General features: G+C 40.8%; 1 protein-coding gene across 1 annotated transcript in view; it reads left to right on the forward strand.

The window, feature by feature from the left end:
- Positions 1-26063, forward strand: part of LOC112229010 (eukaryotic initiation factor 4A-I) — a 33490-nt gene extending 7427 nt beyond the window's left edge. Inside the window, exons 2-11 of the mRNA XM_042309147.1 lie at positions 1632-1689; positions 1925-2057; positions 2682-2821; positions 3509-3677; positions 5487-5596; positions 14867-15010; positions 19054-19191; positions 22644-22733; positions 23098-23177; positions 24986-26063. Coding sequence (XP_042165081.1) covers positions 1632-1689; positions 1925-2057; positions 2682-2821; positions 3509-3677; positions 5487-5596; positions 14867-15010; positions 19054-19191; positions 22644-22733; positions 23098-23177; positions 24986-25130 — 1207 coding nt within the window. The 3' untranslated portion in view covers positions 25131-26063. The remainder of the gene's footprint in view (positions 1-1631; positions 1690-1924; positions 2058-2681; positions 2822-3508; positions 3678-5486; positions 5597-14866; positions 15011-19053; positions 19192-22643; positions 22734-23097; positions 23178-24985) is intronic.
- The last annotated feature ends 583 nt before the right edge of the window (positions 26064-26646 follow it).

Below are 26646 nucleotides of genomic sequence, written 5' to 3' on the forward strand. Positions count from 1 at the left end.
AGAGGGAACTGGAATTGTCCAATGAAGATCTTCAAGAAGACTGTGCACACTTCTCAAAAGTGCAGAAACAGATTCAGGGTGAGAGAGATGCTTCTCCTCATGTTGACTTCATAGATAAAGCTGATTGGAAACTTCAGCAATCGCTTTGACAGCTTCAGCCTTAGATAGCATTTCCTTCTAATTGAGAATCCATTCATCATCACAGATGTCAGGGGATTTTCAAAGGAGGTGACACAGACCTTCAAGTGGGCACATGTTGGATCTCTACAGATGGAACTGATTGATCTGCAAGCAAATGTTGCACTAAGAGAGCCCTTTCAACTAACTGATCATGACGCTTTCTGGCTGCAGGCTGTGTCTGAGACTGTTTTCCCTGGTCTAACCAAAGTAGCACTACACACCTTGACCATGCATGGCTCCACATACAGTTGTGAGTCTTCTTTCTTCACTATGAACATCATTAAGAATAAGTACTGTTCTAGACTCACCAATGAGCACCTACATACAGTATGTGCATGACAATGGCACTGACTCCATTCCAGCCAAGGTTCAAATGACTGGCAGGGCAAGCAAAAGCCTATTTCTCTCACTAAAGAAGAGAGGTGGGAGAGAGTTGTAAAGATAAATATTAAACCTGTGGCTTCTTATTTGTTCAAAAATCAAAGCACTTTTTTTCAGAAACAGGGACTTTTGTTATTTTTTTGTGAAGATGCGGCCTTGTTTTGCTTGAAGTGAAAACATTTGTGATAGGCCTACTTTTATTTATGATTACGCTGCATATTTATTTTACCTGTTTAAAGTGTCTACATTGAAAATGTGCAATAAATATTGTTGAAATGTTATTGAAATGTAGTACTTTGTTTATTAGCTATACATATACAAGAACTACATATGCCCCCAAAACATAGCGCACGTTAGACATTTTAATGGTTTGGACCTGTTGTGAATCACTGGACCTCTGAATTCTGATTGTGCACGCACCCCTGCTTTATGTGATGACAAGATCCATCTTATCTGTGCCCTAACAATGGGAGTCGTTGGCGAAAGGAGGCGAGATCAGGCATGAACATTCTAGCCAATGAGAGGGCAGATAACGCTTGTGCACAACAGACAACTACGACATGAAATATTTTTTCTCAAAGTTGCGTAGATACCATGTGCGTCCACTTATATCAGTATGTTCATAACAAACTAAACATTACGAAACTTATATTAGATCAAATAAGCCTCACTTAGCATATTAGCAATAAAAAATGTTGTTGACCATATCTGACACTCATAGACCTCCATAAAAAAAAAATCCCCAATTGGTCTGCGTATCGCTGTATTTTCACATTGACAGATTGATGGAAGTGGAGCTTCTTGCTTCATCTTGTCCTCAGAATGTATCACGCAAGTTAGGTGTGTGTGCCCCAGCTTTTGCATTGCTGTTTGTCAGCAACGATATGCAAGTTTATTGAACATGGCTGCCTCAATGCAATCATTGTAATTAGCCAATCACATTCTGGCAAACCCCTTATAGATTTTTGGTCAGAATTATTATTATTTTTTCCCAAGATATCATTATATTTAGCAAATGTATGCAACATGACATGTATCCTAAAGTATCAACATTTAACGTTTTCCTACAGAGACCTCTCCAACAGAGACAATGGCCCAGAGGGCATGGAGCCAGATGGCATCATTGAGGTAAGTGTTTGTGTGTGTGTGTGTGTTAAGCTACACTTTGTTAAATGTTGGACTGTTGAATATCGAATGGCATGTTGTCTAATGGAATGGAAGAAAAGATGCATGTATCTCACACTTGTTTTTTTTTGTCTCCACTGGCTAAAAAAAAACGGTACTGGGGTTTGTGTATAAGAAGTACAGTACTGGGGTGCTATTTATACTGACCGTGCTCTACGATCATTTTTTCTCTCCACAGAGTAACTGGAATGAGATCGTGGACAGCTTCGATGAGATGGCCCTGCGTGAGACTCTCCTGAGAGGAATCTATGCCTATGGTTTTGAGAAACCATCTGCCATTCAGCAGAGGGCCATCCTCCCTTGTATCAAGGGTAAGTGCAAGCTTCCTAAAGTATAAACTCACACACACAGGATATAACCTCTGCATGTTGTTTATTTTGTTCACGTTTCAGTCAGTCCTTTTTCAAGATGTGTATAAGCTAAGGTTCCAAATGCCTATTAATGTGTTGATTCTTGAACATTGCTTCTTGCTTCAAGATGATCTAGCCTAAATTGTCGCTGACAGACGTTGCATGAGCATCTATACTTGCTTACTTAAAAATTGTATTTAAAAAAAACATTTAACCTTTATTTAATTACTTAATCCTCTTAATTCATGTGTCGAACATAAGGTTTTCTTGAGAGATCATACTATACTGGCTTTTATTTATTCCAGAGTTTCCTACCGGTCAGGTTTGGAGACCTTCTCAATCTTGCCTTTCATTTTTTATTATTTTCATGCAAGTTAATGATTAAGCGTACACATTTCCTGAGCTTCAAAACAGAGTGACCCAAATGCCTTTAAAGCGTATCCTTGGTCTTAGCAACTAGGAACCAAATGGGATGAGACGGGTAGGGACCTACCTGAATTTGTCCAATAAGAAACACTTGTTTTTGTTTTCTGTTACAAAATGTTTTGCTATGGTGTGAACAAATGAATTTTCATTTCCCACCAGGTTATGATGTCATTGCACAGGCCCAGTCAGGCACAGGGAAGACTGCCACGTTCGCCATCTCCATCCTCCAGCAGATTGATATCGAGCTGAAGGGCACCCAGGCCTTGGTCCTCGCTCCCACCCGAGAGCTGGCTCAGCAGGCAGGTTGCACAAACATTAAATTGGCCTAAAAACAGTTAACTGTGAATGCAACTCCTGCACCCTTTACACAGTCGCACCGATGCTGTACCATGGTGCCTCTGGTATTTTAATATGACATGGTCCTTTCCAGTACGGTTCTAGCAACTATGGTGGATGAGTAACCAGACCAGCACGGTAAAGCGTGGCTCGGCTCTGCTCCATAGTGTGAATCAAACCATGTACTATATTGTACTATCTCTGTCTCTGGGCAAGGAAGTGTCTTTGAGTGGCACTGAGTGTTATATCTGACAAGGGGAAAGGGACAATGCCATATTCATCCCAGCCGACTCGGTGCTGGTTCATGCTAAGGGCACAAACTCATAATTGAGTTGCAAAAATCTGATTCCTTATGAATATTGTTGCTTGCCAAAGTAATACAAATTTGTATGAAAAAGCTAAAAGTATCTTGACCATGGAATTACCTCGACTAAGAACATATGGAATAGAATTGTAATGTGGGTCTTCGTGAGTATTGTGTGCATGTAAATGTAGTAAAATGTGTGCCAGAGGGGGAGCTTTCTCTTGCCACTGTGCTTCTGCTTGCTCTCTGGGGTCTAGGCTGTGTTACTCTAAAAGCACTTTGTGACAACTGCAGATTTGAAAAAGGGTTTTAATAAATTGTATTGACTCCCTCTCCTCTTCAATAGATCCAGAAGGTGATCCTGGCCCTCGGTGACTACATGGGAGCCTCCTGCCATGCCTGTATTGGCGGCACAAACGTCCGTAACGAGGTGACAAAGCTCCAGGCTGAGGCTCCGAACATAGTGGTTGGAACGCCAGGCCGCGTGTTTGACATGTTGAACCGCAAGTTCCTCTGTGAGTAATGACCTCAGGGTCTTTGTTTACTTTTGTGTTATTCTGCATTAATGATCTTTTTTTTGTAACCAGATTTGTATAGATAACAAGAGATTGGAATTAGATTTTTTTCCCGAAGAACAGAATCAGAACAGCAAACGAAAGTGATCTATACTGTTCCGGAACAGAACGGTTATTTTAAAAGCATGGGTACTGGTTAACCCTGTAGGTCTAAGCCCTTAGATCACAATATCTACTATGCTAACATATGAAATTGTTTCAAGATAATCATAAAATTTATAATTTAGCCATTTGATTTGGAATTTTAGGACCTCTCTAGGTATAGAAAATATATATTTGATGAAACATTGAATTTAGACTTTACTGCTATAACCCATAGAAACGCTTTGAATAACACCATTCATAAATGGCAAAACACAAAGTAAAAAAATAAATCATTAAAACACGGTTTTGAAGTGTTTTTTACCTTTTGGCACATTTTACCCCCTAATGCACTTTTTGCCATTTTTACAGCCCGGTACTGGCGTAGAGCAGAACAACCGACACCTTCTTGTTTGTGAGAGTCCCCTTTTGATATTCGGTCTGGACAGTCAGTTTTTTGAGAAGACCTCTTCGAAATGAGGACATCCGCGACAGAGTTCAGACAACTGCCGTAAAGCTTGTGGATATCATAGACCCAAACAACAGAGACTGTCGTGTTCGTGGGAATCTCCACTTTCGTTATTGGTGACATATTAGGTTTTACAGTTGTGAAGCACGGGTGCATCAATTGACTCTAGTTTTTTTTAAATAATGTTCTTTTACGTTCTCAGGCATTTTTTTCAGTCCCACAAAAAAACGCAACAAAGTGCTTATGCAAAGCCCACACTTTGCCACTCAGAAATGTATTCCCGTGTCTGCCTGCCTGCCTGCCAGCTGAAAATCTTTTCCAGTGTGTGTGCATGTAGACAACCTGCCCCTCCCCCTCCAAAGCATAGTCTCGTAGCCTATTGACGTTTCAAGCGTGATTCAGAAACGAGGTGAGAGATTTTTAATTTGAGAATAGATTAACCTATTCAATGCTAGTTAAGGATACTATCGTTTTCATGTTTCACGTTGGATTTATTAACTACAAAAAGGTAAGACTTGTTTTAAATTCAAGTTCTGGTGCTGTTCTGCACACACATGCTTGCTTGCTAGCTAGCTGGTCCAACGTTAAGCCAACTCTGAAGTTCAAAGACATTCAAAATTCCTTCATAGAAGCTGCTCCTGCGTTGGTATAATTGTATAAATGCTTGTCACAACAACAACATCCACAGCACTTCAAGCCTCTTCCTCCACCCTCTCTCGCTCTCTCCCCACCCACAACATTTCTGGCACATCTCGCACCCTACACTCATCTGTCCAATGCATGTAAATAGCTTGCCTGCTCCATAGCAATTAAGCTGTTCTATCCCCACTGATTGGTAAGGTAATGTAATGGCAAACTAAATGTTAAAAAAAAAAAGATATTTCACAAGTTTAAAAAGGAACTGAAAGGAACGATATAAACATACTTTTTTTTGGTTCGAACCGGTTCAGATCTTTATTTTACTGGTTGGAACAGTGGAACGGAACGAACAAAATAATTGTTCTGTCCAGAACGAAACGATTGTAAAATAATCTCGGGTTTTAACCCCTGGAGATAACATAACTGTTTGTCCTACTTTTCTCAAGTTGTTGTTTACATCAGTATGTTTTATTAAATTATTTGTTTACTGAATGGAGTATTGGGATTGGACTATTTTGTGTTCAAGTTGTCTGAACCAAGTGCTCATCTTCCCCCTACAGCTGCTAAGTACATCAAGATGTTTGTCCTGGATGAGGCTGATGAGATGTTGAGCCGGGGTTTCAAGGACCAGATCTATGAGATTTTCCAGAAGCTCGGCACCAGCACACAGGTAAGAGGACCACACGCACAAGTAAGGGCACAGACTGTCAAACAGTCCGTTAGAAAGCTATGATCATGACAAAATTGCGCCGACAGACATGGTCACCCTGTTATTTCTTATATTTCTTATATTATTTGCACAGAATGTTTGTAGTATTTCCTACAGCCGAAAATAACTTTTGGACATTCGATCGGTGGCCACTTCTCTGACCTGGATCTTCCCGAGGCAGCCCCATTCATCCTGGGTGTTACACCAAACCGTTGACATTGGAGGAGAGGGAGAAGTGGAGTTCTAATCAGGCTCAGTCGGCGAGAAAATCATCCACTGCTTCAGAGTATATTACTTGCTAACGAGTCACAGAATTGCCGGTCCGCCGGGTAGGCGTATTTTGTCTCATGGGAACGCTTTGCTTACCCGGTGCGCAGGACTTTTGAATCAAGTGCACCTACTGGCAACAGCTCAACATGATTTAAATAAAGGAGTGCAAGCCTTTATTGTTCGTTGGCTTTTCTACAGAAATATTTGGTGATCGACTAGGAATGCCTTGAAGATCGACGATCGACCGGTTGGCGACCACTGGATTAGGATATTCTAAATGCAACAGACTGAAGACTGAACACACACTTGCATCATTAGCAATGAGACAGAGCAAGTAGAGCAGGCAGGCCAGCTTGAGGAAGATAGAGGCAGAAGCTTGCTCTTATGTTTTGGTAATCTGCATCTCGCAATGTCTTGTCTTGCATGACTTCCAAATTCACCAAGTAGCCTAATGTTCGCCTCTTCCTCTTTAGTTTTATTTGAGTTACACAACTTCCCCAGGACTTCACAACCTATCGGCTGTATCTCGGAAAATGTTTTGTGATAAATGAACAGTGACTTTAATTAAGTGGGGGGGGGAAACAAAGAAATGTGTTTTTCGGTTTGGGATTTTTCTTAATGTTAAGGATCCAAACTTTGTTTAAACATTTTTAATGTTTAAACATTCCCACCCTTAGTTTCGGTACTAGTTCATTTTTGTTTATTTAAGAAAATACAAAGTGTTGGTATTTCTGATTCCATGCAGTATATGATCATGTAATATAATGCCTCATGAGAGCACAATAAGGAATACCAGCACTTTGTATTTTCTTAAATAAAACACACGATTACGCAAACAAAAACACTAAAATAAAGTGCTATATCCATGTGAAATCAATATGTAAACATGTTTCAGACATTGTATAGGTTTATACTATGTTTTGTTACAAAGAGAAAAAGATACTACTTGTGAAGTACTACTACTCAAGAAGCATACTTGTGTGACTCAAAGGGCATGTCTGTAGTACGCTACTTCTCATTTCCCACTCCAGGCTAATGTGATGGGCTTGTCACTGTTAAGTAGCTTTCTGTAGCCTTGGGGGTCTATCCATCTGTAGTAAGCTTGTAGTGGACAACTCATTGACAACTTCGGCTTTAGCTTGCTCATTGCTTATGCCTTCAGAAAGTATTCACACCTCTTGATTTTTCCACATTTTGTTACAGCCTGAATTTTAAGTTTAGATTAAGAATTTTAAGTTTAGATTTTGTGTGACTGATCTACACACAATACCCCATAATGTCAGTGGAATAATGCTTTTAGAATGAGTTACAAATGAATAAAAAATGAAAAACTAAGTAAAGTATTCAACCTGTTTTTATGGCGAGCCTAAATAATTTAGTAGTACAAATGTGCTTAACAAGTCAGATAGTTGCATGGACTAACTCTGTGTGCAATAATGGTGTATAACATAATTTTGTAATGACTACCCATCTCTGTACCCCACACATACAATCATCTGTAAGGTCCCTCTGTTAGGCGTGTCCGTACTTGTGCTGAAGTCAGGTGCAGGAGAGCAGAGAATTGTGAACAGGCGCACACATTATTTCGGCAGGAGAGAATATACCGACGGACGCAGCTGCGTCCAAAAACCTCCAACCGACAAGGCACAGTGTAAAACGTGCAAAAACAGTCACAATGGTCAAATGTATACAAACGGGCTTCGTGAAATAACACGAGGGAAAACGCACGCAAGCCTAGTGCGTACAAAAACACGTATCACAAAAACAATCTTACACAAAAACACGAGGGGGAACAGCGGAATAAATACATGTAGATTGATTGGGGAATGAAAACCAGGTGTGCAGGGAACAAGACAAAACAAATGGATACATGAAAAATGGAGCGGCGATGGCTAGAAAGCCGGTGACGTCGACCGCCGAACCCCGTCCGAACAAGGAGAGGAGCCGACATTGGCGGAAGTCGTGACACCCTCTGTCGAGCATTGAATTTTAAGCACAGATTCAACGACAAAGACCAGGCTTGTTTTCCAATACCTAGCAAAGACTAAACGCAACAAAAAGAAGAAGAAAAAGTATTATGAAGCCAAGATCAATGAAAAAAACTTTGGAGTACTTTAAATGAAATTATGGGCAGAAAGACAAATTCAACTCCATCTTTCATCGAATCAGATGGCTAATTCATCACAAAACCATTGGATGTTGCCAATTATTTTAATGATTATTTCATTGGCAAAGTGGGCAAACTTATGCAGGAAATGCGAACAACGAACGGTGAGCAATTGTATTCATGCATTAAAAAATATATATATGAAAGAATAGCATTGCCAGTTTGAATTTTGTAAAGTTAGTGTGGGAGAGGTGGATAAATTATTGTTATCGATCAATAATGGCAAACCTCCTGGCATTGACAACTTAGATGGAAAGCTACTGAGGATGGTAGCTGACTCTATAGCCACTCCTATCTGTCATATTTTTAATCTGAGCCTAGAGGACAGTCTTTGTCCTCGGGCCTGGAGGGAAGCCAAAGTCATTCCGCTACCCAAGAGTGGTAAAGCGGCCTTTACTGGTTCTAACAGCAGACCTATAAGCTTGCTGCCAGCTCTTAGCAAACTGTTGGAGAAAATAGTGTTTGACCAAATACAATGCTATTTCTCTGTAAACAAATTAACAACAGACTTTCAGTATGCTTTTATAGAGAAGGGCACTCAACATGTACTGTACTGACAAAAATGATGGATGATTGGTTGAAAGAAATTTATAATAAGAAGATTGTGGGAGCTGTACTGTTAGATTTCAGTGCAGCCTTTGATATTATTGACCATAACCTGTTGTTGAAAAAACATGTGTTATGGCTTTTCAACCTCAGCTCTGAATCCATGATATGGCAATCTAATAGAACTCAAAGGGTTTTCTTTAATGGAAGCTTCTGTAATGTCAAACATGTCAAGTTTGGTGTACCGCAGTGCAGCTCTCTAGGCCCTCTACTCTTTTCTATTTTTACGAATGACCTGGCACTGGCACACAAAGCATGTGTGTCCATGTATGCTGTTGATTCAACCATATACGCATCAGCAACCACAACTAATGAAGTCACTGAAACCCTTAACAAAGAGTTGCAGTCTGTTTTGGAATGGGTGGCCAGTAATAAACTGGTCCTGAACACCTCTATAACTGAGAGCATTGTATTTGGTACAAATCATTCCTTAAGTTCTAGACCTCAGCTGACTGGTAATGAATGGTGTGGCTGTTGAACAAGTTGAGGAGACTAAATTACTTGGTGTTACTTTCGATTGTAAACCGTCATGATCAAAACAAATAGATTCAAGGGTTGTAAAGATGGGGAGAGGTCTATCCGTAATAAAGAGATGCTCTGCTTTTTTGACACCACACTCCAAAAAGCATGTTCTGCAGGCTCTGGTTTTGTCTAATCTTGATTATTGTCCAATCGTGTGGTCGAGGGCTGTAAGGAAAAACCTAGTTAAGCTGCAGCTGGCCCAGAGCAGAGCAGCTCATTTTGCTTTTAATAGTAATCAGAGGGCTGACATAAATAATATGCATGCCAGTCTCTCTTGGCTAAGTGTTGAGGAGAGACTGACTGCGTCACTTCTTCTTTTTGTAAGAAACAATGTGTTGAAAATCCAAAATTGTTTGCATAGTTAACGTACACACAGCTCTGACACACACACTAATCCCACCAGACATGCCACCAGGGGTCTTTTCACAGTCCCCAAATCCAGAACAAATTCAAGAAAGTGTACAGTATTATAATAAAAAATAAACAGAATAAACAGCGAACATGGTTTCAAAAAACAGATAAAGCAACAACTTGCGGCACAACTCCTCTCCCCTATTTGATCTAGATAGTTTGTGTGTATGCATTGATATGTAGGCTACGTGTGCCTTTTTGTAATGTAGTTCTGTCTTTGAGTAGTTCTTGTCTATTGATGTTCTGTATTATGTCATTCTGCATTATGTTTCATGTTTTGTGTGGACCCCAGGAAGAGTAGCTGCTGCTTTTGCAACAGCTAATGGGGATCCTAATAAAATACCAAATACCGGATCCACCTTTCAGCAGGACAATAACCTAAAATGCAAGGCCAAATATACACAAGTTACTTACCAAGACAACATTAAATGTTCCTGAGTGGCCTAGTTACAGTTTGACTAAAATTTGCTTAAATTTTGGCATGATTTAACAGAACTTTAAGAACTACAAAAAAGTATTATAGGCAAATATTGTACAATCCAGGTTTGCAAAGCTCTTAAGAGAGTTACCCAGAAAGACCCACAGATGTAATCGCTGCCAAAGGTGATTCTAACATGTATTGACTCAGGCGGTTGACTACTTATCTAATCAAAATATTGTTTTACTTTACAATTTTTCTTCCACTTTGACAGTATTTTGTGTAGATCATTGACAAAAAAATTGCAATCAAATCCATTTGAATCCCACTTTCGTAACGTGGCTCGAAACACAATGTTGTTCTCAATTAACAGGAATGTGAGCATATCTGCGGCTATAAACATACTTATCCCTCTCAAATGTCTTTGGCCCGGTCAGAATCTGCTGTGAAGGGCTGCTTGAATACAGACGGGAGACAAGGTTGTTTTCTTTGCGTTTCCGTCCTGCTCCGTTGGTATGAATACTGGGGTGGTGTTGGCGTAAATGTGTCAACATGTTTGAGGTGTTGGCAGCTGCATAGGCTATTCTCGTTGAGCAGTGGCAACATACTCTATCTGTCCATCGCCGTTGTAATCTACTGGGAAGCCAAAATGTTTTTCAAACAGGAGATTTAAACGATGAGGGAAAATCCTCCTGGTTCATCGACCCCCAACACTAGTCATTGCACATAACTAGTTCACGGCTGCGCCTCTCTAAAGTACAGTTTGGAATTCGCCAATTAAGATTTGAATTCTCATTACATCGTGTGCAATAGGCTTATGTTGTTTTAACGGAATAGACCATGTTTACTTCAGCTCAGATTTACTCAAGGCATACACCGCAGTGTAATCATAGCCTATTCCTAGAGTTTCAAAAAAAAATTGTACATCTTTTTTTAATGTAATCATTCAGGTTCAGAGCAGACCGACCCGGGTTGTCCGTACCGAACGGTTCGATACGAATACGTGTACCGTTACATCCCAACAAGAAAGCAAAGGCTACTGAACTCAATGACTATCGCCCCGTAGCACTCACTTCTGTCATCATGAAGTGCTTTTAAGGATCATATCAACTCCACTTTACCCGACACCCTAGATCCACTACAATTTGCATATTGCACCAACAGATCCACGGATGACACAATTGCCATTGCACTGCACAATGCCCTATCCCACCTGGACAATAGGAATACATATGTAAGAATGCTTTTCATCAACTACAGCTTAGTGTTCAACACCATAATGCCCTCCAAGCTCATCACTAATTTCAGGGCCCTGGGTCTGAACCCCTCCCTGTGCAACTGGGTCCTAGACTTCCTGACGGGCCGACCCCAAGTGGTGAAGGTAGGCAACAACACCTTTATCAGGCTGATCCTCAACACACGGGCCCCACAGGGGTGTGTGCCCAGCCCCCTCCTGTACTACCTCAGGAGGCTGAAGAAATTTGGCTTGGCCCCTAAGACCATCACAAACTTTTAAAGATGCACCATCGAGAGCGTTCTGCCGGCCTGTATCACCACCTGGTACGGCAACTACACTGCCTGCACTCAATGACATCTACCGTGTGTCACAGGAAGACCAAGAAGCTCATCAAAGATCTCAGCCACCCGAGCCACGGCCTGTTCACCCCACTACCATCAAGAAGTTATTATTTATTTGGACATCACACATTATAGTCTTATTCTTATACAGACATCGTACACACTCTCACTAAATCACATCCAATATCATACACATCAACATATTCAGATTTACTACACACATAATATCTTGTCTCAATTTTCTAACATCTGTGGCATTGGCTCACAGGCAAACAGGCAAGGGAATAAAACAAATATAGCTAGAACCTATTTCTTGAATTCTAAATATCAGACATTTGAAAGCTCTACTTTTGACCATCATAATACCTCTGATGGCAGTAACTATACAAGCACTAATTATTGTCAATTTAGAATGAGAATAGTATCTAGTTATGGTAAGGGGTGAAATAAGTATAGCCAGTAATAATTGTAATGGTTTAGCAGATTATTAAAAAAAGATCAGTCTTTACATTTCTAAAAGAAAAGGAATGTAACAATTACTGTTTACAGGAAACTCACTCTACATCCTTAGATGAAGTTGTTTACAGGAAACTCACTCTTACATCCTTAGATGAAGTTGTTTACAGGAAACTCACTCTACATCCTTAGATGGAGTTGTTTACAGGAAACTCACTCTACATCCTTAGATGAAGTTGTTTACAGGAAACTCACTCTACATCCTTAGATGAAGTTGTTTACAGGAAACTCTACATCCTTAGATGAAGTTGTTTACATCCATCCTTAGATGAAGTTGTTTACAGGAAACTCACTCTACATCCTTAGATGAAGTTGTTTACAGGAAACTCACTCTACATCCTTAGATGAAGTTGTTTTCACTCTACATCCTTAGATGAAGTTGTTTACAGGAAACTCACTCTACATCCTTAGATGAAGTTGTTTACAGGAAACTCACTCTACATCCTTAGATGAAGTTGTTTACAGGAAACTCACTCTACATCCTTAGATGAAGTTGTTTACAGGAAACTCACTCTACATCCTTAGATGAAGTTGTTTACAGGAAACTCACTCTACATCCTTAGATGAAGTTGTTTACAGGAAACTCACTCTACATCCTTAGATAGATGATGTTGTTTACAGGAAACTCACTCTACATCCTTAGATGATGTTGTTTAGAAACTCACTCTACATCCTTAGATGAAGTTGTTTACAGGAAACTCACTCTACATCCTTAGATGAGTTGTTTACAGGAAACTCACTCTTACATCCTTAGATGATGTTGTTTACAGGAAACTCACTCTACATCCTTAGATGAAGTTGTTTACAGGAAACTCACTCTACATCCTTAGATGAAGTTGTTTACAGGAAACTCACTCTACATCCTTAGATGGAGTTGTTTACAGGAAACTCACTCTACATCCTTAGATGGAGTTGTTTACAGGAAACTCACTCTACATCCTTAGATGGAGTTGTTTACAGGAAACTCACTCTACATCCTTAGATGAAGTTGCGTGGAAATAGGAATAGGGTGGTGAAATCATTTTCTGTCATGGACAAAGGAACTCAAAAGGTGTGATGATATTAATGAACAAATATTACGATCGGAATGTGCAAATAGTCAGGAATGTTTCGCAAGGAAGGTGGATTCTTTTGAATGAAGTGAAATGAAATGAAAGTGGACAAAAACGAGATTTGGCTCATTAATCTATATTGTCCAAATCAGGATTATCCGTACTTTTATATCCGTACATTTATACCAATTTATGGTTGAGTCTCCGCAGGGTACCGTGGTATTGGGATTCTCTTGGCTCCAGCAACACAATCCCTCCATTGACTGGGCTACTGGTGCCATTGTGGGCTGGAGCCTGTCCTGCCGCACTCATTGCCTAAAGTCAGCTCTGCCTGCCCCGGGAAGTGTTCCTGGGGGCTTGGAAATTGCCCCGACCTCTCCGCCAGCTTCGCAGAGTACCAGGACCTCCGGGAGGGGTTCAGTAAGGCCCGGGCCACTTCGATTCCGCAGCACCGACCGGTATCCAAGAAGGTCAAACCTGAGGCGCTGGCATGCCGCAATAGTGCCGCGACTTCACCCCCGGAAGCCGAGGCCTTTCCCCCCCGCTCCAAGATCATTAGCCCCTCTGCTGTTCATCCTCTGTTGCCCCTTACTCTCTGTATTTTTCCTACCCTTTCTGTGTCTAGAGTCAAAAACCATGTCTGACTGCCCCTTGTCTTCTGTTTCTAGGCCCATCCCTTCCCCCCGTGTCATTGGTGGCCAGCCAGCGTACACGGTGAGACGCCTCCTGGGGGTTCGGGGCAGGGATTTCCAGTACCTGGTTGACTGGGAGGGTTATGGCCCGGAGGAGAGGTGCTCGGTTCCCGCTAAAGACATCCTGGACCCGGGCCCTCATTGCCGACTTTTACCGCCGGCACCCCCAGTCAACCAGGTATCCGCCCAGGTGGAACGCCAGGTGGCGTCCCTAGGGGGTGGGGGGGTACTGTCACGTCCTGATCTGTTTCACCTGTCCTTGTGCTTGTCTCCATCCCCTCCAGGTGTTGCCCATCTTCCCCACTTAGCCTCTTGGTATTTATACCTATATTTTCTGTCTGTATGTGCCAGTTCATCTTGTTTGTTCAAGTCAACTAGCGTTGGTCTCTGCTCCTGTTTTTCCCCAGTCTCTCCTTTTCTCATCCTCCTGGTTTTTGACCCTTGCCATTCTTGACCCTGTACCCGCCCGCCTAACCACTCTGCCTGTCCCTGACCCTGCCTGCCGTACTGTTCCTTTGCTCCGCCTCTGGATTACCGACCTCTGTCTGACCTGAGCCTGCCTGCCGTCCTGTACCTTGGCCTCTACTCTGGATTATCGACCCCTGCCTTCCTTGACCTGTCGTTTGCCTGCCCCTGTTGTTACAATAAACATTGTTACTTCACACAGACTGTACTTGGGTCTTACCTTGATTCCTGATATATAGATTACTGCAGTGTTGGAGCTAGAAACATAAGCATTATGCTGTACTTGTGATAACATCTGCAAATCTGTGAATGCGACCAATACATTTGATTTGATTTCATGCTCTTCCTGCTGCCTCTCTGGAAATTCAGGACTTTAAATTAAGATTGTTTTGCTGACAAATGTCGCAACAGAATTAAGCATCATCTTGGCGAATATAGAATATTTATTTCTGAGAGAGAGAGAGAGACTTTCCTCTGTCAGTTATTTTGTTCTATAGAGCCTAGCTAATACCTTTTCTCAACCCTATTTTCCAGGTGGTGCTCCTGTCTGCTACCATGCCTCAGGATGTGCTGGAAGTCACCAAGAAGTTCATGCGTGACCCAATCCGTATCCTTGTGAAGAAGGAGGAGCTCACCCTGGAGGGTATTCGCCAGTTCTACATTAACGTGGAGAAAGAGGTATTGCTGTTCTAGATGCTTGTTCTAGAAAAGTATATATAGATAAAATATAAGGCTCTTTATATATGCTTGTGATACAAGAGTTTCGTGAGGCTCTTTGCTCTACTAGTAATAAATAATAATAAATAAACTCATGGAGCATCCTATATGTAAGAAAAACAGTTGATTTTAACATTTTTTAAAAATGTATTAAAAGAAGTACAAAGGTCATGAAGTGGACAGGCCCTACTGTCGGGAGAAGGAGGGGCAACGGGGAGAACCATAAAAATATGACACGCCCTCCTAAAACTGGTTAGAACTCCAGTTCTGATACTGTATGTAACTATCGATTTTTGCAACCCCCCCCCCACTAGTAACTGTTCTGACCATATACAGTTGTAGTTTATATACACAATACAAGTTTATATACACAATAGCCAAATACATTTAAACTGTGAAATGTCAGAATAATAGCAGAGAGAATTATTTATTTCAGCTTTTTATTTCTTTCATCACATTCCCAGTGGGTCAGAAGTTTACATGCACTCAATTAGTATTTGGTAGCATTGCCTTTAAATTGTTTAACTTGGGTCAAACGTTTCGGGTAGCCTTCCACAAGCTTCCCACAATAAGTTGGGTGAATTTTGTCCCATTCCTCCTGACAGAGCTGGTGCACCTGAGTCAGGTTTGTAGGCCCCCTTTCTCGCACACACTTTTTCAGTTCTGCCCACAAATTTTCCATATGATTGAGGTCAGGGCTTTGTGATGGCCACTCCAATACCTTGACTTTGCTGTCCTTAAACCATTTTGCCACAACTTTGGAAGTATGCTTGGGGCCATTGTCCATTTGGAAGACCCAGCTTTAACTTCCTGACTGATGTCTTGAGATGTTGCTTCAATATATCCACATCATTTTCCTGCCTCATGATGCCATCTATTTTGTGAAGTGCACCAGTCCCTCCTGCAGCAAAGCACCGCCACAACATGATGCTGCCACCCCCGTGCTTCACGGTTTGGATGGTGTTCTTCGGCTTGCAAGCCTCCCCCTTTTTCCTCCAAACATTACGATGGTCATTATGGCCAAACAGTTCTATTTTTGTTTCATCAGACCAGAGGACATTTCTCCAAAAAGTACAATCTTTGTCCCATGTGCAGTTGCAAAGTGTCATCTGGCTTTTTATGGCAGTTTTGGAGCAGTGGCTTCTTCCTTGCTGAGTGGCCTTTCAGGTTATGTCGATATAGGACTCGTTTTTACTGTGGATATAGATAATTTTGTACCTGTTTCCTCTATCATCTTCACAAGGTCCGTTGCTGTTAATTGATTTGCACTTTTAGCACCAAAGTACATTCATCTCTAGGAGACAGAATGCGTCTCCTTCCTGAGCGGTATGACGGCTGCGTGGTCCCATGGTGTTTATACTTGCGTACTATTATTTGTACAGATGAACGTGGTACCTTCAGGCGTTTTGGAAATTGCTATCAAGGATGAACCTGACTTGTGGAGGTCTACAATTGTTTTTCTGAGGTCTTGGCTGATTTCTTTTGATTTTCCCATGATGTCAAGCAAAGAGGCATTTGAATATAGGCCTTGAAATACATCCACAGGTACACCTCCCATTGACTCAAATAATGTAAATTGGCCTATCAGAAGCTTCTAAAGCCATGACACCATTTTCTGGAATTTTCCAAGCTGTTTAAAGGCACAGTCAACTTAGTGTATGTAAACTTCTGACCCACTGGAATTGTGATACAGTGAATTATAAGTAAAATAATCTGTATGTAAGCAATTATTGGAAAAATTACTTGTGTCATGCACAAAGTAGATGTCCTAACCGACTTGCCAAAACGATTGTTTGTTAACATTAAATGTGCAGAGTGGTTGCAAAACGAGTTTTAATGACTCCAACCTTAGTGTATGTAAACTTCCGACTTCAACTGTAGAATACTAATCAGTAAGCAGGTTTCCAATGACCCAGGTCTATTAGACAAAAGCTCAAATCTTTGCGACATCTGTAATGGAAACGGCAGATAGAAAACATTTTCTAAAGATCAAAAAAACATTATTTTTTTTACATACGTTCAACAGGGGTAGATTTTTCTTTTGTGGGACCTTTGTTGTGACAAATGATGCTGGAAACAGTTTTTGCTAAATCATTTTGAATTTGTGGGGCACGTGGTGTCATCACGTAACTATAAAGCTCAACATTTAGTTCTAAATTATACTGCTTGCAAAATCATTTTTTCGAACTATAAAAATGTTTTTTTCAGGACATTGACTGACTTTAAAGAATGCCGGAATTGCTTCGCTTTTCTTTTCTTGGTTGGCTGGCAAGTTTCACCGCTACAGGAGTGCAAGTTTCACCGCTACAGGAGTGCAAGTTTCACCGCTACAGGAGTGCAAGTTTCACCATGCCACGAACCTTGGCTATATGTTATTAACACATGAGAATGATTAGAATATGGCAAATATTAGTCAATTATTGCATTCTATGTATGCTGGTGTGAGGGCATACAGGCTGTCGGCAATGTATTAATGCGCAATTTAATGGTAACACTTTAATCACTTCATTTTTTTTTGACACTGTAGGGTTTTTGCGAAAGTGTGACGTCATTACATCCAGCTGAGTTTATCGACACAAGATAGTTCAATGGAAACGCACCGTAGCAGGCAATTGTCGCATGTATTTTCTGTGTAAGCATTCTAAATGTTGACCATCACTGGAAAGGTTCATGAAAACATAGCTAGTGATGAGTTTAGAGATCGCCTCTCCTTCGTTAAACTTGTAGTACTTGATTATTTGATTATCAAGATGGTTGATCCACATCGATGGAACAGTAGTGGAGAGGGTAGTAAGTTTTAAGTTCCTCGGCGTACACATCACAGACAAACTGAATTGGTCCACCCACACAGACAGCATCGTGAAGAAGGCGCAGCAGCGCCTCTTCAACCTCAGGAGGCTGAAGAAATTTGGCTTGTCACCAAAAGCACTCACAAACTTCTACAGATGCACAATCGAGAGCATCCTGTCAGGCTGTATCACCGCCTGGTACGGCAACTGCTCCGCCCACAACCGTAAGGCTCTCCAGAGGGTAGTGAGGTCTGCACAACGCATCACCGGGGGCAAACTACCTGCCCTCCAGGACACCTACACCACCCGATGTCACAGGAAGGCCATAAAGATCATCAAGGACAACAACCACCCGAGCCACTGCCTGTTCACCCCGCTATCATCCAGAAGGCGAGGTCACAAAAAAAACAGCTTCTATCTCAAGGCCATCAGACTGTTAAACAGCTACCACTAACATTGAGTGGCTGCTGCCAACACACTGACTCAACTCCAGCCACTTTAATAATAGGAATTGATGGGAATTGATGTAAAATATATCACTAGCCACTTTAAACAATGCTACTTAATATAATGTTTACATACCCTACATTATTTATCTCATATGTATACATATATACTGTACTCTATATCATCTACTGCATCTTTATGTAATACATGTATCACTAGCCACTTTAAACTATGCCACTTTGTTTACATACTCATCTCATATGTATATACTGTACTCGATACCATCTACTGCATCTTGCCTCTGCCGCTCTGTACCATCACTCATTCATATATCTTTACGTACATATTCTTTATCCCCTTACACTTGTGTGTATAAGGTAGTAGTTTTGGAATTGTTAGCTAGATTACTCGTTCGTTATTACTGCATTGTCGGAACTAGAAGCACAAGCATTTCGCTACACTCACATTAACATCTGCTAACCATGTGTATGTGACAAATACAATTTGATTTGATTTGATTTTGTATGAAAAAATCTTTCTACAGTGATACTAATAATGTGTAGCTATATCCTTTTAAGCACCCTTTTAAATGTTTTTGGGGTCCCGAGTTCCCTCCGTCTCCCATGCTGTTAGAGGAACGGTGTTCTTTGGCAAAGAAAGCAGACTGCTCTCCACCGTGGCTGGGATCTCTCCCTCTCCACTACTTAGCTATAAAGTAACGTTACTCCCATGTCTTCAGTCTCAATTCAACCCCCTTTCCATTGTTAGGAGTGGAAGCTGGACACCCTGTGTGATCTGTACGAGACCCTGACCATCACCCAGGCTGTGATCTTCATCAACACCCGCAGGAAGGTGGACTGGCTGACTGAGAAGATGCATGCCAGGGACTTTACTGTCTCTGCCCTGGTAAGAGCTCCTGCACCTCCAGCTCTGTGTCCATATCCCACAGTGTTGTCATACCTAACACGCAGGTATGTGTTTGGTGATGGACATACAGTGGGGCAAAAAAGTATTTAGTCAGCCACGAATTGTGCAAGTTCTCCCACTTAAAAAGATGAGAGGCCTGTAATTTTCATCATAGGTACACTTCAATTATGACAGACAAAATTAGAAAAAAACAACAGAAAATCACATTGTAGGATTTTTAATGAATTTATTTGCAAATTATGGTGGAAAATAAGTATTTGGTCACCTATAAACAAGCAGGATTTCTGGCTCTCACAGACCTGTAACTTTTTCTTTAAGAGGCTCCTCTGTCCTCCACTCGGTACCTGTATTAATGACACCTGTTTGAACTTGTTATCAGTATAAAAGACACCTGTCCACAACCTCAAACAGTCACACTCCAAACTCCAATATGGCCAAGACCAAAGAGCTGTCAAAGGACACCAGAAACAAAATTGTAGACCTGCACCAGGCTGGGAAGACTGAATCTGCAGTAGGTAAGCAGCTTGGTTTGAAGAAATCAACCGTGGGAGCAATTATTAGGAAATGGAAGACATACAAGACCACTGATAATCTCCCTCAATCTGGGGCTCCACGCAAGATCTCACCCCATGGGGTCAAAATGATCACAAGAACGGTGAGCAAAAATCCCAGAACCACACGGGGGGGGGGGATCTAGTGAATGACCAGCAGAGAGCTGGGACCAAAGTAACAAAGCCTACCATCAGCAACACACTATGCCAGGGACTCAAATCCTGCAGTGCCAGACGTGTCCCCCTGCTTAAGCCAGTACATGTCCAGGCCTGTCTGAAGTTTGCTAGAGAGCATTTGGATGATCCAGAAGAAGATTGGGAGAATGTCATATGGTCAGATGAAACCAAAATAGAACTTTTTGGTAAAAACTCAACTCGTCGTGTTTGGCGGACAAAGAATGCTGAGTTGCATCCAAAGAACGCCATAGCTACTGTGAAGCATGGGGGTGGAAACATCATGCTTTGGGGCTGTTTTTCTGCAAAGGGACCAGGACGACTGATCCGTGTAAAGGAAAGAATGAATGGGGCCATGTATCGTGAGATTTTGAGTGAAAACCTCCTTCCATCAGCAAGGGCATTGAAGATGAAACGTGGCTGGGTCTTTCAGCATGACAATGATCCCAAACACACCGCCCGGGCAACAAAGGAGTGGCTTCGTAAGAAGCATTTCAAGGTCCTGGAGTGGCCTAGCCAGTCTCCAGATCTCAACCCCATAGAAAATCTTTGGAGGGAGTTGAAAGTCCGTGTTGCCCAGCAACAGCCCCAAAACATCACTGCTCTAGAGGAGATCTGCATGGAGGAATGGGCCAAAATACCAGAAACAGTGTGTGAAAACCTTGTGAAGACTTACAGAAAACGTTTGACCTCTATCATTGCCAACAAAGGGTTTATAACAAAGTATTGATATAAACTTTTGTTATTGACCAAATACTTATTTTCCACCATCATTTGCAAATAAATTCATTAAAAATCCTACAATGTGATTTTCTGGATTTTTTTAAAATTCTCATTTTGTCTGTCATAGTTGAAGTGTACCTATGATGAAAATTACAGGCCTCTCATATTTTTAAGTGGGAGAACTTGCACAATTGGTGGCTGACCTGTGTACTTTTTTGCCCCACTGTATGGGTTGATAATGGTTAGTGTTATGTGCATTGATGTTTTAGTAATAATATGTTGTCATATACCACTAAGGTATGTGGAGGATGATGATGAACAAAGGCATACAGTAGCTTCAGAAAGTATTCACACCCCTTGACTTTTTCCACATTTTGTTGTGTTATAAAGTGGGGTTAAAATGGATTTAATTGTTATTTTTTTGTCAACGATCTACATAAAATACTCAAAGAGGAAGAAAAATTCTAACATTTGTATATAAAAAAAGACGAGCTAAATAAAACCCTAATATATCTTGATTAGATAAGTGTTCAATCCCCTGTGTCAGTACATGTTAGAATCTCCTTTGTCAGCAATTACAGCTGTGAGTATTTCTGGGTAAGTCTCACATTTTTTTATATATTTTTTTAACTCTTCAAGCTATGTCAAATAGCTTGTTGATCATTGCTTGACAATCATTTTCAGGCTGTAACACAACAAAATGTAGAACAAGTGAAGGGGTATGAATACTTTCTGAAGGCTCTGTATTATGTAACTTGTTAAGCAAATATTCAAACCTTTGCATTGCTGGCTCTCTGTGGTTTTAGGCTGGGTTTCTGTATCAGCACTTTGTGACATGCGGTTGTGAAAATGGCCTTATAAATCCATTTGATTTGATACTCCTGGACTTATTTAGGCTTGCCATAACAAAGGGGTTAAATGCTTTTTGACTCAAGACATTTCAGCTTTTCATTTTGAATTTATTTGTAAAAAAGAAAATTGGAAAAACTTCATTCCAATTTTATATTATTAGGGTGTTGTGTGTAGGCCAGTGACAAAGAAATCTACATGTTATACATTTTAAATTTAGGCAGTAACACAACAAAATGTGGACAAAGTCAATGGATGTGAATACTTTCTGAAAACTGATAACAGTTTATGAGCTGGGTTTCCAGGTGCCGATTTATGCCTAGTCCTGGATTAAAAGCATGATCTCTCGGACTAGCTCAATCTGTGTCTGGGAGAGTGCCGTTGATTTTTTAAAAAGTGGTTAGTTCCACCCCCTGTCTTTTGAGTGGCACTGAGTCTTATCTGCCAGGGGGAGAGAGACAAAGCCATATTCATCCCAAACCGACTCTGCCGTGAGCAACGGGTTGGTACATGCTATCGGCACAAACTCATCATTGAGTTGAACACTTAATACGGGCACAGGGTTGAAGTGTCTGTAATTTATCCTATTGAGATGTCATCGTTTACATTAAACACATTAGTTTGCAATATCTACAGAAGCCACAGCCTTCGATCTCCACAGTATAGTTCCTATCTTTGTCACAAAGTTCCTCCTGTACTTCTTAGTGCCTCTATTTGTGCAGAAAACATCCCGTTGATCTGGTTAGATCAGCATTTGTATGATTCCCAAAGATCATTATTTGTCTGATTTCCATAGATCAGCATTTGTATATTTTCCATAGATCAGCATTTGTATATTTTCCATAGATCAGCATTTGTATGATTCCCATAGATCATTATTTGTCTGATTTCCATAGATCAGCATTTGTATGATTCCCATAGATCAGCATTTGTATGATTCCGATAGATCAGCATTTGTTGTGTCTTTTTTATGATTTTTGTAACTGTTTGATCTTGGTACGGTATCGAGATTCATGAAATGCTTGTGCGTTCATTCACTAAGGTGATGTCAGATCCAGGCTAACTATCTTGTCTGACTATAAGTGGCTTGGTATAAGAGTGTCTGCTAAATGTAGTGTCGTCCTTCCTCCCCAGCACGGTGACATGGACCAGAAGGAGAGGGACCTGATCATGAGGGAGTTCCGCTCTGGCTCCAGCCGTGTTCTCATCACCACAGATCTGCTGGTGAGTTGAGTTCAGGACTACCTTGGTAGAGCACGCTGTGCCCTGAATCTTTTCATATGTTGGATGTAAAATTATTTTAATATCTTAATTGAATGTGTAAGTGGGCTCTATATGATTTATTTAATTAGCCTACTCTTAATGAACAGTGATGACAAAGTTTGAATCAAGTGGCAACATGTATACATTTTTAGTATGTGATCACTGTTGGATCTGAACCCATAACCTTTGGCATTGCTATCACCACACTCTCTTACCAACTGATCCACACAGGACTATGCTAGCCTGCATCAGTGTTCAGGGTAATAAAGCAATGGCAGCTAGAGGTCAGGCATTGCAGGAGTGCTGATCATGTTTCTCCTTTCAGGCCCGAGGAATTGATGTTCAGCAGGTGTCTCTGGTTATCAACTATGACCTGCCAACCAACCGTGAGAACTACATTCACAGGTAGGAGGGACCCTTAGGGATGAGCGGTATAGCGTATTTTACTATATACTGGTATAGATGCAGAGGCCTGAATGTTTGGTTTGTTAAATGTGATATGCTACTCCGCTAAATGTGATATGCTACGACCACTTGCGCTCAGTCTGCATAGTTAATACAGCACTTGCGACAAGATGTTGATGACAACGATGCTCATTTCCACTTTGCTTCTTAATATAAATCCACAAGCGTTGTGTGTCTTGCGGTGTGCAAACAGCTAGTGTATTTTTTTAGCAAGTTGTTGCTAAAATTGTATAGTTTTAGCTGCTAATGCTAATCACCAGTTAGCTAATACATTTACTGAGTCGGAGCAAACATAACTAGCTAATACAGCCTGATACCAGTGCTGGTGTAGGCCTGTCATCATTGTTTTTGTGCAACAGTATCTTCTAAATCAAAGAGGAATAGGCGAAGCATGAAAATGTTAGCTATATGATGTAGCTAAGAGAAAACATTTAATCTAGCTAGATTATAGGGTCCCCTAGGTAACACTGACCAACACTTTGGTTCCTATCCTGTCACAATAATTCCTCCCTGGGCTTGTTCATTCGTTGTCATGTCAAACAACAGTGTATTCAAAGTGCTCACTATTATATTGTAACTATAGAATTTGAATGGATTGTTCAATCCATGAAATATTGGAAGGTGAGAAAGTTGTACAATAGGTTAGAACAAAAAGAAGTTGATGTTGGCTAGTGAACAATGCCAGAAATGCAAAACAAACTTTGTGCAAAACGAACTTCCAGAAGTAATCAAGGCACAAGTGAATTCTTCCCAATTCTTTTGGTCCCTTAAAATAGAGGGACTATGTACAACAATTGCTGTAATTTCTAAACGATTCACCCGATATAGATGAAAATACCCTAAAAGTAAGGCTGATAGTCTGCACTTTAACTTCCTTGTATCATTTAAATTCCAAAGTGCTGAAGTACAGAGGCAAAACAACAATGTGTCACTGTCCCAATACTTTTGGAGCTCACTCTAATTAAAACATTCTAGAAATCATAAATAAACTCTGTAGGTTTGGCGTTATACTGCCCTTTGTGCATGGCTCTATGGCTACAGAAGCCTATACCTCGGGTCTCCAAATTTCACCCCAAGTTATAAGGCCAGCATTTCATGAACTTCACTGTGGGAAAGGTGATATGTTGATATGCTTCAGTTTGCTACCCTTTGACTGGTTTCACATTTATTTAGATTTATTTACAATCCCCTTATCCAAATGGATTACTAATTTACCTAGCTCTAATCAATAGTGCATGGAGAATGGTGTTATTTCTGTTGGATAAAAGAAAGATGTTCCACTTGGAACCGACAAGTTGCTCGACGTTATTCATCGTGCGTAAAGGTAGTGGAATTATGAGGTAATTAGGTAGCTGTCAGAATACGGCGTATAAAGACGCCTTTGCCACAACTTAAGTTTTTGGGTCTCCACCCCAGAATGAATAGCGTGTGAATAGCATGCTATTCTCATGCTTAAATTAAAGGTCAGAATATGCATAGAGAGAAGTGCATTAAAAGGGAATCATGTATAATTTTTGTGTGCTTAACTCAGGTTTGAATTCCACCTGTAGAATTTGTTGCCACCCTAGTTATAAAGCGAATGAATCAGGAATTCCTGTTTATTTTTTTACATTTCCAGAGTTATCTATATTGATCTGCTCACATTCCTCCTGGTTTGTTTCATTTCATGTTTATTTCACTACTGTTTTAATTCTAAATGCAGATCGGCAGGGTTCATATTAACCTTGTCTTTAAATGTTGTGTGCCAGGATCGGGAGAGGAGGCCGTTTTGGCAGAAAGGGTGTTGCCATCAACATGGTGACAGAGGAGGACAAGCGCACTCTCCGGGACATTGAGACGTTCTACAACACCACAGTAGAAGAGATGCCCATGAATGTGGCTGACCTGATCTAGAGTAGAGCCCCCTGCCCCTGGCGCCCTGCCTGCTGGTGGTCTACATACCACTATCATCATCTCACTGTTGTCTAAAATCTCCCATTTCCTACCTATCACCCATCTATATTCCCACCTATCCAAGCCTCTCCCGTGTATCCCAATTTTGCGCTCTTAAATGGGGTAGGGGAACCCCTGTTTTCCCCTCCTTTTCCATACCCTCTGCGGTCCCTCAGCTCAGCCTCACTCATTTGGTTCTCTATGGCTTAAAGGAAAGAGACCACCTCTCCTGCTAGCCTTGCATTATAAAAACCTAGAATTGTATGTTTACTTGGTCACAGACGAGGATCAGTATGTTTGCATTAGCAGCAGACTTCATGTCCTTATGTTGTATACAAGGACCCCTTGGGACTCCATTTCAATAGGAAATGGTAACTTCTTTTGGGAATGGGGATTGCACTATGCAGTTGCAGTCTTTGTTATTTGCATTGAAGTTGTTATATTTTATCACTCTCCATTGCTGATATGCAGTAGATTTTCTGCAGGAGAGTTTTTAAACAAACAAAGGATGACATTGTTTATAAAAATGTTTTAAAAAATCCTCCATGTGCCTCCTTGAAAGTAGAGCTATTCATTTTAACACCGTTAATGAGTGGTAAGACACAAGCTGTTGGTAGATATTTTGATTGAATATATAAAACTACCCATATTTAATTCTAAAGTGTATAATTTACATTTCACAAAGGTTGGCATTTTGGGGGAGAAACTGAAGGTGTACAGAGGGGGCTATTGGGAGTTTTGCTTTGAGTGCAAAGACATTTGATGGACTACATGGAATAAAATTCCAGTATAAACATTTTATTTATTTCCCACACCTTTTTTTATTCATTAGTTTGGTTTCATTTTACAAATTGGGGAAGGGGGGTGACTTCAATAAAGTTACCAAATAAATAATGTGTTTGTTTTGCCAGTTATTTATCATGTTAATATAATCAGTAGCTATGTTTCCATTAACTTGTCCAGTGATTTTTTTTTGTCGACACTAACCAGGTTTTCATCCAACCTTATTATGCGAGTAAAGTACATGTTGCATAAAAAATGTCATGACAGGCCTGATGGAAACAGAACATTCTCCGGTTAACTTTCCAAATGCAGACAACAAAAATACGCTAGACAAGGTGGGATCTTTTAGTGTCTACCAAATAACCATCATATTGAAGTAAACTTGGGTGTCACGCGATGACGTGTTGTCCTCCCACAACGACTCATTGGGAAAGTGTGCAGTTTATTAGGCTACATATGAAATAAATGACGATGAACATCACAGGGTGGTGAAAGTCCAATGTGATGAGCTTAATGCTCCTCTCCAATATCAAGTCTTATTCTAGTGACATGATCATCGATGCTTGGCTGCCGTTTGACAAATAAAAATAATATTGGTCTGCCAAATTCCATCGATCCAGGCCAGAAGAATCCACTGGCTGTGGCACTCTTCTGATGAGTGCACCCGGAAGATAACTGGCAGCACGGTTGAGGA

This window comes from Oncorhynchus tshawytscha, linkage group LG30, assembly GCF_018296145.1.
Source record: "Oncorhynchus tshawytscha isolate Ot180627B linkage group LG30, Otsh_v2.0, whole genome shotgun sequence".
Classification (NCBI taxonomy): Eukaryota; Metazoa; Chordata; class Actinopteri; order Salmoniformes; family Salmonidae; genus Oncorhynchus; species Oncorhynchus tshawytscha.